The sequence below is a fragment of the Vipera berus genome (assembly GCF_964194415.1).
Source record: "Vipera berus genome assembly, chromosome: 1".
Classification (NCBI taxonomy): Eukaryota; Metazoa; Chordata; class Lepidosauria; order Squamata; family Viperidae; genus Vipera; species Vipera berus.
In genome coordinates this window covers 186,805,486-186,822,343 of record NC_138202.1, presented here as the reverse complement: position 1 = coordinate 186,822,343, position 16,858 = coordinate 186,805,486, and the positions used below count along the sequence as shown (strand labels likewise).

General features: G+C 42.4%; 1 protein-coding gene across 2 annotated transcripts in view; it reads right to left on the bottom strand.

The window, feature by feature from the left end:
- Positions 1 to 11,487: 11,487 nt before the first annotated feature.
- Positions 11,488 to 16,858, bottom strand: part of TRAF3IP1 (TRAF3 interacting protein 1) — a 153,601-nt gene continuing 148,230 nt past the window's right edge. The window contains exon 16 of one of the 2 annotated variants that reach the window (XM_081338874.1): positions 11,488 to 13,212. In XM_081338874.1, the coding sequence (XP_081195000.1) occupies positions 13,053 to 13,212 (160 nt within the window). In that variant the 3' untranslated portion in view covers positions 11,488 to 13,052. The remainder of the gene's footprint in view (positions 13,213 to 16,858) is intronic. The other variant, XM_081338875.1, reaches the window with a different exon arrangement.

Below are 16,858 nucleotides of genomic sequence, written 5' to 3'. Positions count from 1 at the left end.
TGAAGTGGGTCCTGACAGCTGATATTCATTTCAACAAGTACGCTTCACTTTTCAGACAGACATTAAATGTTAAAAAGGGATATGATTGTGTTGTCCCTGGCTTGGAGAAGAGGAAAAGCAATATTTTTCATGTCTGGTCTTTCTTTGGGAAGTTAGTCCAACATAGTCCAACAAGTTAGTCTGGACAGACTTGAACACTGGGCGCTATCTAACAAAATGAAACTCAATGGTGAAAAAAGTAAGGTCCTACATTTAGGCAGGAAAAACCAAATGCACAGGTATACTACAGGTGGTACCTTGCTCAACAGTAATTACTGTGAGAGGGATCTTGGACTCCTAGTGGACAATCACTTAAATATGAGCCAGCAGTGTGGTGCAGCTGCTAAAAAACACAGTGCTAGGCTGCATTAACAGAGGGATAGAATCAAGATCACGTGAAGTGTTACCACTTTACAATGCCTTGGTAAGGCCACACTTGGAATACTGCATCCAGTTTTGGTCACCACGATGTAAAAAATATGTTGAGACTCTAGAAAGAGTACAGAGAAGAGCAACAAAGATGATTAGGGGGCTGGAGGCGAAAACATATAAGGAACAGTTGTTGGAATTGGGTATGTCTAGTGTAATGAAGAGAAGGATGATGGGGGACATGATAGCAGCGTTCCAATATCTCAGGGGCTGCCACAAAGAAGAGGGAGTCAAGCTATTCTCCAAAGCACCTGAAGGCAGGACAAGAAGCAACGGATGGAAACTAGTCAAGGAGAGAAGCAACCTAGAACTAAGGAGAAACTTCCTGACAGAACAATTAACCAGTGGAACAACCTGCCTCCAGAAGCGGTGAATGCTCCAACATTGGACGTTTTAAAGAAGAGACTGGATAGCCATTTGTCTGAAATGGTATACGGTTTTCTGCCTGAGCAGGGGGTTGGACTAGATGACCTTCCAACATCATCATCATCATCATCAATCATCATCATCATCAATCATCATCATCATCATCATTATTAAACTTCTGCTTGCTAGGATGCCCATGATAGCAAATACCCAATACACTTCACTTTTGAAACAGACATGGAATTTTAAAAATAGACATGTAATCGTGTTCTCCTTGGCTTGGAGAATCAGGAAAACAACCGTTTTACCTATCAGGTACATAATGCAGGTGTCCTGCCATTCTGTTGCAGGGAAGGGGGAGGAAGGCTTCTGGCATTCCATGTATGCTTTCTCTTTTGCTGTAACGGCTTGGGAATTAGGGAGGGGGACTGTACTTGGAGAAGAAACAGACTCCTTCTCAGCTGGTTCCTGCCTGGTTTCAAGGTCATCGTGCCCTGAGGGTAACCTGTTATCTACCCAGTACCTCAGTGTTCTCATAACATCTCTGTGGCATCACATTGGCTACCAGTGGACTGGTCAGGGGGTTGGGTTGAGGAAAAAATGAAAGAATTGCATTGCGCTTTGTGCAGGACCTTCAGATTCTGCCTGACTTTCCTGCATCCACTATTTCTCAGTTCTTTTTTTCAATCCCAATGAAGTCAAGAATTTTGCTTTCCTGACGGTCCAGCTGGGGCAGATCCTTAAATTACCTGTCTGGCCTTTTTCTGAGGAGTTATTCCAAGGTATGTTATGAGACAAAGGTGTTGGGGGTTGGTGGTGGTTTTTTTTTTTTTTTTTCTTCCTTCCCGGGCCTTCATAAAGAAGCCGGAAAAGGAAAACCAGAGCGTCCAAGGGAATGAGAGCGGCGGTTGGGGCTGGGCTTCCGGAGCTTTCAGCGCCATGTCATATGCCTACCTTTTCAAATACGTTATCATCGGGGACACCGGTAGGGGAGGGGCTGAGGGGGGGTTTCCTTTTGGGGTGAGGGGGGGTTGGGTGGGTGGATGGCGAGACTGGAAGCGAAGGACACGGGTGGTTCAAGTTAAGCCGCTTCCTCTCTGCCCAGGGTCACGCCGGGACCCCCTCAGGGCTGCATTGCAACTTGCTCAAATCTGGGTTTACTTTTTTTTTTTAAAAAAAATCCCATTTATATCCCTGCCCTTCTCCGAAGACTCAGGGCGGTTTACAATTTTTTTTTTATTTTTTTTATTTATTTATTTATTTATCTATCTATTTTTATTTATTTATTTATTTATTTATTTATTTATTTATTTATTTATTTATTTAAACTAACCTACAACATTGGGCACAATCATCTAACTTTAAATCTTGTATCCTGTATTCTTATGGCTCAGTGGGTTAGGACGCTGAGCTTGTCGATCAGAAGGTCGACACTTTGGCGGGTCGAATCCCGAGTGCCGCGTAACAGAGTGAGCGCCTGTTACTCGTCCCAGCTTCTGCCAACCTAGCAGTTCGAAAGCACGTAAAAATGCAAGTAGAAAAATAGGGACCACTACGGTGGGAAGGTAACAGCGTTCCGTGCGCCTCTGGCGTCTAGTCATGCCGGCCACATGACCACGGAGACGTCCTTGGACAAGCGCTGGCTCTTCGGCTTTGAAACGGAGATGAGCACCGGCCCCTAGAGTCGGAAACGACTAGCACGCATGTGCGGGGGAACCTTTACCTTTACCTTTTACACCGCCCTGAGTCCTTCAGGAAAAGGGCGGTATATAAATCAAATAAATAAATAAATAAATAAATAAACTGCTTTGGGGACAATTATAAGTGAATGCCAAACTCCAATCATGCAAGTAATCTTCACTTTTGAGGCAGACATGGAATTTTAAAAACAGACATGTAATTGAGTTCCCTCTGGTTTGGAGCAGGAAACCCAACTGTTTTCAAGGTCAGATTTTGTGGAGTTAATCCAGGAAATAACCTACATGCTCAGAGTCCATGATAGCGAATGATAAATCTCAATTCAACAACTACACTTCAATTTAGACAGGCACGAAATGTTAAATATGGACATGACAATGTTGTCTTTTGGAGAAGCAGGAAAAGAAATTACTTTACCTCTGGCTTTTTTCTGAGGAGTTAGTCCAAGGAATGTTATAACTGCTAAAGGCAATTATAAGCAAATACCAAACTCCAATTTTGCAAGTAAGTTTCACTTTTGAAAAGGACATTGTCAATGCTACAAACATTGACATGTTTTTGCACTGACAATATAAGAGGCAGCCTTTTGCTTTAACTGTTTGGTTTGGAATCACTAAAGCGCGGGAGGAATCCAACCCGGATGTTTTGACAAGATAAGGGATAGCCGATTCAGAAGGGAACTGAAACTTTGTGTGTTAAACTAACTGGTAAATGTGATTCATGACGTGTAATTAAGGGAGGGAAATTCTGTATGATGTGGTTTGTCAAGGGAAGGAGAATTCAGATTCTGGCATTCGTCCATGAGTGCCGATGCTCCGTTCTGCTCATTATAGACTTTTTTAGAATAAATAATCATGCAGTGTTCTTTGATGTGTCTCTTTAATCAGAACCATGACATCATGCCAGAATCAAGCATCCTGGGGAGTCCTGAGCCCCCGCTGCTGTCTCTAGCAAGGGACAGAAACTGGCAAAAATTCAGGGAAGAATCTTCATCATGGGAAGAGGAAGCCTGGCTGCTAATGAAACCTCAGAGGAAGGACTAATGGACGGCTTGCTGTGGGAAGATGAGTTTGGGCAGATCTCCAACCCTCAGCAGCTAAGTGAGCCTATCTGGTCATCAGGCTGGAACCACTCCAGTGGAGACTACAGATGCCTTGAGACTGCACTGCCAGAGTCTTCAAAAGCAGAATGGTGGAGAGCTACCAGACCATCTGCCACTGAGAATTTGGGTGAGTCGAAAATCCTGTCTGCAGACCAGACAGCCTGCCAGCCCCAGGAGTCCCCTGCCAGGCCCTCCAGACCCAGAGACAGAGGACCCCAGCCTGGGGCCTCTGCAGCAATGGGAGGTTGGGGAACCCCCACAAGTGAAAGGCCAACAACCTCTGAGCTTGCCACAACTAATAGAGGTCATGCAACAGCTGGGGGTGGTGCAGAAGCCTGGATATCAGAAGCTGGTGGGAGGACAACAACAGCAAGGGTGGCAGCAGCAGGGCCAGAAAGTGCAACCCCTGAACATACAGCAGGACCTGTGGGAGCCCCAGCAATCAATGATGGCTCCACCCTTCAGAGCAACCTTCGATGGGGACGCAGAGAAACTGATTTTTTTCCTAAACCAAGTATGCTCTCATTTGAATCACTGGGTCTATCTCTATCTGGACCCAAATGCTATGGTTGATGTGATTGCATCCAGCCTAGAGGAAGAAGCATCTGAATGGTTAAACAATTTATATAATGAGCAAGCCCCTGAACTGGAGGACTCCCACCTCTTCCTCCTAGGGCTGAGAGAGATATTTGAGGACCCATCCATTGTCTCAAAGCAGAAGAACAAATCCACAACATAAAACAAGCTGGCCGGCCTGCTCTGGAGTATTTGCGGGAGTTTCGCAAAATATCAGGTCGGATAGGGAGATGGCCTGAGGAATCCATATTCATCATTTCAGGGAAGGGTTGGACGACCACCTTTCTCAGGCCTGCATATACCAAGCTGTACCTGACCAGTTGCAAGAATGGTACTGGGCAGCTCGCCCACTATAAGAAGCCTCTCCTACCTGAAGTCATTTGGGTGAAATCTAGCGATGTGAAAGCTGAAAGACTTATCAAAAAGTTTTATGAGAAACACCCCAACAAACCAAAAGCCAGCTCCTGACTTGTGCTCTGTTTACATTACAGGATCTGTCCTTTTTGTAAGGTGGGCCGGATGTCAACGCTGCAAACATTGACATGTTTTTGTACTGACAATATAAGAGGCAGCCTTTTGCTTTAACTGGTTTTGAATCACTAAAGCGCGGGAGGAATCCAACCTGGATGTTTTGACAAGATAAGGGACAGCCGCTTCAAAAGGGGAGTGAAACTTTTTGTGTTAAACTAATTGGTAAATGTGATTCATGACATGTAATTAAGTGAGGGAAATTCTGTATGATGTGGTGTGTCAAGAGGAGGAGAATTCAGATTCTGGCATCCATCTATGAGTGCCGATGCTCCATTCTGCTCAGTATAGACTTTTTTAGAATAATCATGCAGCGTTCTTTGATGTGTCTCTTTAATCAGAACCATGACAGACATAGAATTTTAAAAATGAACACTTAGTCATGTTCTCCCTGGATTGGAGAAACAGGAAAACCAATCATGTTCCAGGTCCAGGCTTTCTCTGAAGATTTAGTCCAAGAAATAATTTTTACTTGCTAGGTGGCCCGTGATAGCGAATGCTGTACTTCCAATTCAAGAAGTACACTTCACTTTAGAGAGACATGAAATGTGATAATGGACATAATTGTGTTCTCCCTGCCTTGGAGCAGCAGGAAAAGGAATATTTTGGGGGGGGGGGCGGGCTTTCTCTGAAAAGTTACTTCAAGGAACAATTTCTCCTTGCTAGGAGGCCCATGATAGCAAATGCCAAACCTCAATTCAGCGAATACACTTTTGAGACAGACATGGAATTTTTAAAAATTATGTTCTCCCTGGCTTGGAGAAGCAGGAAAACTAATCATTTTCCAGATCAGGACTTTGAGAGTTAGTCCAGGACATAACCTACTTGCTAGGAAGCCCATGATAGTGAATGGCGAACCTCAATTCAGCAAATAAACTTCACTTTTGACAGAGACTTCTAATGTTTAAAATGGACACATCATTTTGATCCTGGTTGGAGAAGCAGGAAAAGCAATAATTTTGTTGGTCTGGTCTTTGTCTGAGGATTTAGTCCAAGTCACAACTTGCTAGGTTCATGACCCATGTTCGGAGGACTTGGAAATGGGATCATCCAACAGAAGTGGCATGTCTACCATGGGATGTTTGGAGAGGCCAGGAGCTGAGGATGATGCTGTTCCAGGCCCCAGAGACAGACATAGGGGATGGGGTGCTGACAGGCAAGTGGTGGTGATAGGCAGCAGATTCCTTCTGGCGAGGAACAGCTACCTCCCCATTCGATCCAAAAGCATGGAGAGCAAACTCAGAAGGGCTGCAATGCTACTCAGGAAAATCTCATCCCACCCCTCCTCATAAGAAAGACCTGGAATGGAGTACTTAAGGAGAAGCCATGGGGAGTTAGTCTTTGCCATGAACAATTATTTGTTTTGGCTTACACTCCCCATGCTTTGACTAGTGTCTTGTGCCTTGCACTGCCTTGAAGCCTGCTTTTTGCCTTTTGCTGTGCCTAGCCATGAGGAACACCTTCTGCCTTGTGTCTTGGACTTTGTCTTGTGGACTGCTGTTTGCCCTTTGCTTTGCTCTGCCTTTAGAACTGCTTGTCTTTGCCCTGAGGACTGCCATATGTCTTCTGCCTGAACTTCAGATTGTGGACTAGTTTGCCTTGTAGACTCACTTAGCCAGGTGTACTAGGCTTAGAACAATGGACTTTGCCCTATGAGCATGCTCCTACTCTGTGGACTTCCTTTGTAATATAGGGGCTATTGTTTAGGGGATTGCGGATGACTGCCTTCAGGGTAGCATAGTGTGGAGCCTTACCAGTCATTGGAGGGCTGTTTGGTGGAACATTTATTGAGAGCAATAAAGGACTCTCTAGCCTGCCTTGCCTTGACTACCTGGGTCATAACACTAGGAGGTCCATGATAGTGAGAGCCAAATTCCCATTCAGCTTCTCTCTTAAGACAGAACTCAAATTTGAAAAACAGACACATATTCATGTTTTCCCTGGGCTGGAGAAGGAAAACCATTTGCTTCTAGGATATGCTCTCTGTCTCAGGAGTTAGTCCAAGTCATTTCTTCTAATTACTAGGAGGCGTATTACAGTGAATGTGTCAACGCTGTGAAAAATTGAACTGAAGCCATTTTTCATTTTGTCTTCATTGCCACAGTTTTAGTTTAGAGATCTTAAATGAAGGAGGGGGAGGGGGGATGTTACGTTTCTCAGTTAGCCATAACAATACTTGTGTGTGAGAATCAAGGTCAGTCCTGATAAGAGTTCCAGAGCCCGTTTTGAAATAATTGGTGAATGTGATTTATGACAGCAATTTGGGGTGGGAATTGCAACTTGTTACTTTGTAGCCTGAGGGAGGGGATTTTAGTTTTGGATTCACCTATGTAAGTGCTGATACTTTGTTTCCTAAATAAAATGTTCTTTAAAGAAGAAATCCTTGCCTTGAAGTTCTTTTAATTGGTTTCATCTATTGGAACCATGACAGAATGCCAAATTCCCATTCAACCAGAAAGCTTCAAATTCAAGACACTGAATTTCAAAAACTGACACATATTCACTGGCCTGGAGAAGCAGAAAAGCATGATTTCCAGATCTGCTCTTAGTCTGAGGAGTTAATCCAAAGCATAACTTGTAATTACTAGGAGGCCTATTATAGCAAATGCTTAATTTCCATTCAGCCAGAAATCTTATCTTTTGAGACAGTCATCCAATTTGAAAAACAGAAACATATTGATGTTTTCCTTGGCCTGCAGAACCAGGAAAACTATGTTTTCAGGATTTCTTCTGTCTGGAGGAGTTAGTCCAAGAAATATTTTCTATTTGCTAGGAGGCCCATTATAGAGAATACCAAATTCCCATTCACCCAGACAGCTTCAATTTTCAGACTGACATCGAATTTTGAAACAGACACATAATCATGTTCTCACTAGCCTGGAGAAGCAGGATTTTTTTTTAAAGGAATCACTCTTTGTCTTAGGAGATTGTCCAAAGCATAATTTGTAGTTGCTAGGAAGCCCATTTTAGGGAAAGTTGAATGAAAGGTAGAACAGGAGTACAGGTCTGTTTCTAAATTCAGTGTCTGTCTCAAAATTGAAGGTGTTGAAGATGTTCTGGCTGAATAGGAATTCAGTATTTGCTATAATAGGCCTACTAGTTCCATGGACCAACTCCTCAAATAGCATATTCTGGAAACTAGTGGTTTTCCTGTTTCTTGTGGGAATACATGTCTGTTTTTCAAATTCAAGGTCTAACACAAAACTGAAGATTTCTGGCTAAATGGGAATTCAGTATTTATTTAATAGGCATCCTCACAATTACAAGAAGTGCTTTGGATTAACTCCTCAGGCAAAGAGCAGATCCTGGAAACAAGGGATTTTATTGCTTCTCCAGTCCAGGGAGAACATATATACATCTGTTTTTCAAATTCGAGCTCTGTCTCAAAACTGAAACTTTTTGGCTGAATGGAAATTTGGATTTCGATGTAATGTGATTCCTAGCAATTACAAGATATGCCTAGGACTAACTCCTCAAACAAAGAGATCCTGAAAACAAGTGGTTTTCCTGCATCTTCAGTACAAGGAGAACATGAATACATGTTTTTTTTCAAATTCAACTCTGTCTCAAAATTGAAGCTTTTTGGCTGAATGGGAATTCGGCATTTGTTATAATGGGCCTCCAAGCAATTAGAGAATATACCTTGGTCTAATTCATCAGAAAAAGAGTGAATCCTGAAAAAAAGTGGTTTTCCTGCTTCTCCAGGCCAGGGAGAAAATGAGCCATGGTGCTGCAGTGGTCAGGATGTAGTACTGCAGGCTACTTCTGCTGACTGCTGGCTGCCTGCAGTTCGGCAGTTTGATTCTCACCGGCTCAAGGTTGACTCAGTTCTTCCATCCTTCTGAGGCCATTGGGGGCAATATGCTGACTCTGTAAACTGCTTAGATAGGGCTGTGAAGCGGTATATAAGTTTAAATGCTATTGCTATGCTATTGCTAATATGTGTCTATGTTTCAAATTCAATGTTTGCTTCAAAAGTGAAGCTTGCTGGTGGAATGGGAATTCAGCCTTTGCTATAATGGGCCTCTTGACAACTAAACATCACATCTTAGACTATCTCCTTAGAGCAGGGATGTCAAATTGCCGGCCCGCGGCCCGGATGCATCACAGCGAAACCTTGCCCACCCCATTGCTGGCAATGGCAAAAATGTCATGATACATTGCGACATGTCATGTGATGTTGCGAGTTTGACACCCCTGAGAACCAGCAAGAACATGATTACAGGTCAAATATTTAAATTTACTATTTCTCTAAAAAAGAAAGCTCAGTGGGCAAATGGGAATTTGGCATGCATTATAATGGGCCTCATAGGAATTGCAAGTTATGCCTTGAAATACATCCTCAGAGAAAGAGCTAATCAGTGCTCTTAATATCCAAAGAGAATTACAGTGTGGGAAAAGTATTTGATCCCCTGTTGATTTTGTATATTTGTCCACTGACAAAGAAATGAACAGTCTATAATTTTAATGGTAGGTTTATTTTAACAGTGAGAGACAGAATGATAACAAAGAAATCCAGAAAAACACTTTCAAAAAGTTATAAATTGACTTGCATTTTAATGAGTGAAATACGTATTTGATCCCCTATCAATCAGCAAGATTTCTGGCTCCCAGGTATCTTTTATTCAGGTAACAAGCTGAGATTAGGAGCACTCTCTTAAAGGGAATGCTCCTGATCTCAGCTTGTAACCTGTATAAAAGTCACCTCTGTACAGAAGCAATCAATCAATCAGATTCCAAACTCTCCACTATGGCCAAGGCCAAAGAGCTGTCCAAGGATGTCAGGACAAGATTATAGACCTACACAAGGCTGGAATGGGCTACAAGACTATCACCAAGCAGCTTGTTGGTGATAGTCTTGTAGTTGGTGTGACAACAGTCGGTGCAATTATTCACAAATGGAAAAAACACAAAATAACTGTCAATTTCCCTCAGTCTGGAGCTCCATGCAAGCTCTCACCTTGTGGAGTTTCAATGATCATGAGAATGGTGAGGAATCAGATCTACATGGGAGGATCTTGTCAATGATCTCTCAAGACAGCTGGGACCATAGTCACCAAGAAAACAATTGGTAAGACACTACACCATGAAGGACTGAAATCCTGCAGTGCCCACAAGGTCCCCCGCTCAATAAAGCACATGTACAGGCCCATCTGATGTTTGCCAGTGAAGATCTAAATGATTCAGAGAACTGGGTGAAAGTGTTGTGGTCAGATGAGACCAAAATCGAGCTCTTTGGCATCAACTCAACTCACCATGTTAGGAGGAGAAATGCTTTCTGTGACCCCAAGAACACCATCCACACCATCAAACATGGAGGAGGAAACATTATGCTTTGGGGGCATTTTTCTGCTAAGGGGACATGACAGCTTCACTGCATCAAAGCAACGATGGATGAGGGTATGTACAGTACTCTCAAATCTTGGGTGAGAACTACCTTCCCTCAGCCAGGGCATTGAAAATGAGTCGTGGATGAGTATTCCTACATGACAATGACCCAAAACACACAGCCAAGGCAACAAAGGAGTGGCTCAAGAAGAAGCACATTAAGGTCCTGGAATGGCCTAGCCAGTCTCTAGACCCGGGGTAGGCAACCTTGGCTCTTTTAGGACTCATGGACTTCAACTCCCAGAATTCCTGCACCAGCATGTCTGGCTCAGGAATTCTGGGAGTTGAAGTCCATGAGTCCTAAAAGAGCCAAGGTTATCTACCCCTGCTCTAGACCTTAATCCCATGGAAAAACTGTGAAGGGAGCTGAAGGTTTGAGCTGCCAAATGTCAGCCTTGAAATCTTAATGACTTATAGAGGATCTGCAAAGGGGTGTGGGACAAAATCCCTCCTCAGATGTGTGCAAACCTGGTGGCCAAGTACAAGAAATGTCTGACCTCTGTGATTGCCTACAAGGATTTTGCCACCAAGTACTAAGTCATGTTTTGCGAAGGGATCAAATATTTATTTCATTCATTAAAATGCAAATCAATTTATAACTTTTGTGAAATGCATTTTTCTAGATTTTTTTGTTGTTATTCTGTCTCTCACTGTTAAAAGAAACCTACCATTAAAATTATAGTGGGCAAATGTACAAAATCAGCAGGGGATCAAATACTTTTCCCCCTCACTGTAACATGAATTCGAATGTGATAAGCGTGGTAAAAGGATTGATATGTAAATTGTAACATAGTTACACAGACACAAGTATACACAAATTTCTTTTACTCTGTATTTTGGCCATTATTTATATATTTGCTCTACTGAAATAGAAATGACAGTAGTTTGATTCCTCCCAAATTCAGATTTACAGTAGATGCAAAGATACAATAAGTTTTAATATTAGTTGTTTATATAAAGCATTTTCCCCCAAAATAACTATACAAACTGTTCATACAAAAATAGACAATTTAATGATTTTATAGAAACAAAATTAAAATACAAATTATATTTTATGTTGCACATTTTTACTGACAGATAAAATTGGACTCTTCTAACAATGCAATATATAATCCTACAAAGGGATCTATGCAGAATATAAAAGGAAATGTCAGATATTATATTAAGCTTCAGTTTATATGTAGTTCATAAAGAATTTAGCATAAAAACATCTATGATAATATATTTGATTCAATTTTTTTACTATCCCTTTTCTAAACTACACATTTATAGTTTAAGGGAAATGAACATGTATTCTATTTTGATAATATTTAACCTGAAATATATGCTCAAACAAATATAGTTGGAAATTTGGAATGCATCTTAATTAAGGACAATTCAATTAATATAACATAAAATAGACATTACACTCAAAGAAATAAATGTTTAATTCAAGAAACTACTTTTGCAGTAATGATTATTTCAGTTATATAAAATACATTTCCAATAAAAATTTAGAGAATCATATGGATAAAATATAGTACAATGTATTGTAGCAATTTAAATATGGCAATAAGCATATTTTCCCAAACCATTAAGACTGTCTTTTATATTTATTAATCAACTCTCTCCTTCAATATGCACATATTAAATTACTTTTCTGCTCCACATCTAGTAAAGTAGACCTAGCTCATGAGAAATATTACTTCACTAGCAAAGAAATGATAGATTTCCAAATAGAAAAGTGAATTTTCTTAAATCATTTCATTAACAAATGGTATAGTTTCAAAAAAAGTTCAGATATTTATATTCATCAATTCATCAGACAGAAGACAGACAGACAGAAGTCAAACTAGCTTCAAGATAGTTGGTCTCAAGGATCTTTCAAGTGTGAAACTGAGTTATGGAAAGGGAAATCCACACTTTTGAGTTGAAAAACAATTCTCAGGACAAAGTTTATTATCATGCTAGACTGAGGTGCTGTACTTTTTTAAAAAAGATTTGTTCACACACATTCCTCCCCAAATAGCATTAGAACAAGTCAGGGTCCAAAAACCAAATAATTTGGTTGGCTAGCAAGTCTTCCAATATTTGTGAATCTCAAAGCAAAGGCATTTTAAAACTATATAGGAACAGCAATAATTTATCCCAAGCATAAATGTATCCAACTTCCATACCCTAATTCTTTCAGAATGATGTAATCTCAGCATATGAGAGAGAGGGGGGAGAGGGAAAGGGGGAGAGGGAGAGAGAGAGAGAGAGAGAGAGAGAGAAGTAGGGTATATATGCACATTGCAAATGTATATTACCGTATAAATGTAACCAATATGTTCAGATCAAATCTTATTTTCTCTGTTACAGAATGTCTTAAATAAACAAAAGTAAACTGCATTTTTATCCTGATCTGTAAGAATTTCATTACAAATTTTCTTAGGGGTCAAATTCTTATTTTTTGTTCCTTACAACATGGGTCCCCAACTCCCAGTCCGCAGCATACCAGCAACTGGTCCACACGAACAAGCAAAGCCCCATTCACGGGATGCAGGCAGTACACAAAACTCTGGTCTGTTGAAAAACCTTTCTCCATGGCACCGGTCCCTGGCACCCAAAAGGTTGGGGACTTCTGCCTTACAATATCACAAAAGTAAACAAAGGTATACAGTATTTTTCACTGACCTGCAAGAATTCCAATACAAATTTTCCTATGAGATTTACCCAAGGATTCTAAGATAATTACAACTGCCACAAATTAGGAGTACTAATATTAAAGAAGCAAAACCAAACAATACATTAAATACAGTGAATATTTTGCATTTTTTAAAAACTACAACCAGTATTTTCCAAGAAAACCATTCACAATTGTTCAAATAAATTAACTTGAAATTGTATAAGCTATTGTATTGTAATTTTATTTGTAAACAGTGTAGTAGTTCCAGTCTTCGACTATTCACCTTCTTGAGTTAATAATATGAACCAGCTTCTGAATTTTTTCATTGTTTCTTAAAACATTAGCTCTCTTAGTATAAATCTTGTCTTCTTCATCTTTGATCAATTGATCCAAGTCAGTAAGATCTATTTTTAAAGGTTCCACAACACCATCTGTGATTCTGAAAAAAATAAATAAATAAACCCTATACATTGTAAAATTAATGTAAATCTGTTCTGAATACTGTATATCAGGGATTCCCCAACCCCTGGGCCACCGCCCACTACTGGACTGAGGCCTATTCAAAATAGGGCTGCGCAAGAGGTGGGCCGGTGTGCGTGTGGAGCTCCATTTGCATGAGCAGTGCTCCAAAGGTTTCTTTTCTCTTGTGTGAGTGGGGTTGTGCATGCACGCATCAGCTCACCATTCATGTGGCCTGGTTCCCCACCCCCACCCCAAGCTGGGCTGCCAAGCCACTTGCTCTCAAGAGAGCAGAGGCTGAGTGGGACAAACATGCCCTGCTCAGCTTTATTATTCATCAAGGCTATCTGTGTAGGACACCCAATCCACTTTTGGATTGTCGGGAAATCTCAGTGAGTCTGAAGGAGCACAAGAGTGTGTCCCCAAAGGTTTCTCTTCTCTTATGTGAGTGGAGCTGTTTGCATTGGTGCATCACAGCCTAACACTCCCCTGGTTCCCTTCTCCTCACCCAAGCTGGGCCATCCAGCCACAAAGATTGGGGACTGCTGCTGTATATAATTACATTTAATTCAAAGAAAACTGTAAGAAAATGAGCTCACAGCATATATACCATTTGTTTGAGGACTGTTAAAATTACAGTGGCACTGAAGGGACTCATGGCTTCTGTCTGAAGTTCTGATTGTTGCAGTGCCCCTGTAGTCATGTGACCAAATTTCAGGCGCTTGGCAGTGCATCCAACCTGATGCGCTGTCTCCCTTGGACAGTTCTACTGACTCTTCCTCAGAGGCCAGCTCAAGGGAGGATGAGCTCATTCCTGGCACATCAGGGACTGGGTTTATTAATGACCCTGAATGGCCAGCTAAGAGATTTACAGGAGGTTTCATCTGAGGACAGCTTGCAGGGACAAATGGTCAGTGAAGATGAGGAAGAGGAGCTACCTTCCGTGGTAGATCCAAGACCATGCAGAGCAGAGACAGGAGAAGCGGAGATCTGCCAGATTACTCAGGAGAAGACCCTGCCCATCTTGATGGGCTACACCGGAAAGCTATTTATCATGGCAGGCAGAGGGAGGCATTGCTGGGAACATGTTTGGTTTATGGCTGTGTGATCCTTGTGCTTCCAGCTTGACTTTGTGCCTTGGAGACTCTGAACTTCTCTTGCCTAGTCAGTGAGCTCTTGTGGATGTATTTCAGTTCAGCCTGGTGAAATTAAGTTTGGTTGGTGGACATTTGTTGGAGCATCTTTCCATTTGTTTTATAGACTATTGGCTGTTGCTTGGTGAATTAACCTTGGCCTGCTTGTGGCTGGATTTATTTGGGACAATTCTGAGGCTGGGTGAAGGGAATTGCTGCGGAACAATAATAAACCCTTCAAAACCACACTTTTGTCCGTATGAGAGTAAACGGGGCATCACAGTTTGTTCCCAGCCCATTTTCCCCAGAAGGAAAGCCCTGTTTGTTGGACATTGTTGAGCAATTCCAAGATGACAATGCTCAGCAGATCCAGCAAGTAACTCTTTCCAAATAGTTGGTGCAATTGCAGGCAACTGAATGTTCATGAGCCCGCCGATAAGTGCCCAGTTGCTATCCCAGTTAAGTTTGATGGGAACTGTGCCAAATTCCCAGGTTTTTTGGGACAATGTCAGCTATTCATGAGCCTGAGACTGGATGACTTTCAAACTGAGCAGGTGAGGTTTATTATCAGTCTCTTGACGGAACCAACAGGCTGGTGGGTCACCCGGCTCCTCATGCAGCCCAGTCAGTTGTTGGATGACTATGCTGGTTTTTGCCTCCAAATGGAAGGCCATGTTAGAAGACCTTGTCAAAGTGCAAACAGCTAATTGACAGCTGCGGTAGTTGAAGCAGGGGCGTCACCCAGTAAGCAAATACATCTCTGACTTCTGGCTTATCAGTCAGGATTGTGAGGAAGCCCTAATGAACCAATTCCAGGAGGGCTTGTCCTCTGAGATTTTGGATGAGCTGGCCCGGACAGACTGTCCTAGCACTGTGCAAGCCTTAATGTACGTGTGCTTATGCATAGATGGTCACCTCCAGCAGCGAAGGTGTGGCTACGAGGGGTGGTCACTGCAATACCCCCAGGGTTTTGCAAGGAGCCTCAATCCCCAAGGAACCCATGCAAGTGGGAGGGCCCCAGATCGGAGGCACAAAGTAGACTCTGTGGAGGCCCCAGTCACTTAGCCGCCAAGGTGATGGCCATGATGTTGACTCTGACTGGAGTGAGGAAATTCTCATGCATGCCATGGTGTCCTTGGTGGTGACCATGAACTTCATGGGTACCACTTTTGCCACAAAGTGGACAGTGCCACAGTATAAGGTAGCCCCACTTATTTTGGTGGAAACCATTGACAGCCATCCACTTCAGGTGGGTCCTGTAACCACGTCTACCAAGCCTCTGCAAATACGGATGGGAAACCATGTGGAGCGGTTGGAGTTCTACGTGGCAGCTGCTCCGCATTTTCCAATACTGCTGGGACTTGAATGGCTTCAAGCACACTACCCACAGATCGTGTGGTTGGCTGGGGTCATTTAGCTGAATAATCCTAAATGTTGTTTTCATTGGCTTCACATATGTGCGGCAGAGAAATCACCCGCTTTGTCTTTGGACCTTCCTTTGAAAATCACAGATTTTGCCGGCATTTGGGGGAGAAAGAGGCCTAGCAGCTCCCACCACATCAGCCCTACGATTGTCCCATCAACCTGGTTACAAATGCCAAGCTTCCAGTGGTTCAGTTTTATTCCTTGTCCAAGCCTGAGCTTGAAGCCCTTAAAGACTTTATTGAGAACTTGTAGAAGGGCTTCATCCATCCATCGACAGCCCCTTGGCAGATCTGCTCCTTTGGTAAAGAAAAAGTCAGGGGAATTGAGACATTGTTGTAATTACTGTAAGCTCAACGGCTCTTCGGAGAAGGGCGGGATATAAATGGGATTAAATTACCATGAGGAACCAATACCTGCTCCCACTAATTTCAGAACTCATGGAGCGGTTAGGCAGGCATGGATCTTCATGAAATTGGACTTGTGCATGGCTTAAAATTTGGTGAGAATTTGCAAAGGGGATGAGTAGAAGCTGGTTTCTGTACCTGGTATGGAGATTTTGAATACACAGTAATGCCGTTTGGACTTACCAATGTCCCTGCCATGTTCATGCATTTCATACACAACATGTTTCAGGATCTCTTGGACACCTTTGTGGTAATCTACTTAGATGACATCCTAGTGTACTCGTTGTTGGCCAAAGAACACTGGTTCCATGTGTGAATGGTATTCCAGTGCTTGCGAGAAAACCATCTCTTTGCAAAGTGCAAGACGTGCCATTTCGCACAAGCCATCATTGACTTTTTGGGCCACTGAATTTCACCTAAGGGCATTGCCATGGACCCAAAAAAGATCAAGGTCCTGCAGTCTTGGCAGCCTCCACTCCAAATGAAGGACTTCCAGAGACTCCTGGGGTTTGCGAATTATTATTGGACATTTATTCCCCGGTTCGCTGCGATGACTTGGTTGCTGCAGAAAGGAGTGCTGTTCACATGTGTGGGTCAGTTGAGCAGCATGCCTTCAACTTTCTGAAGATGTTTTCTACGGACCCCATTCTTCACCGTCCCGACT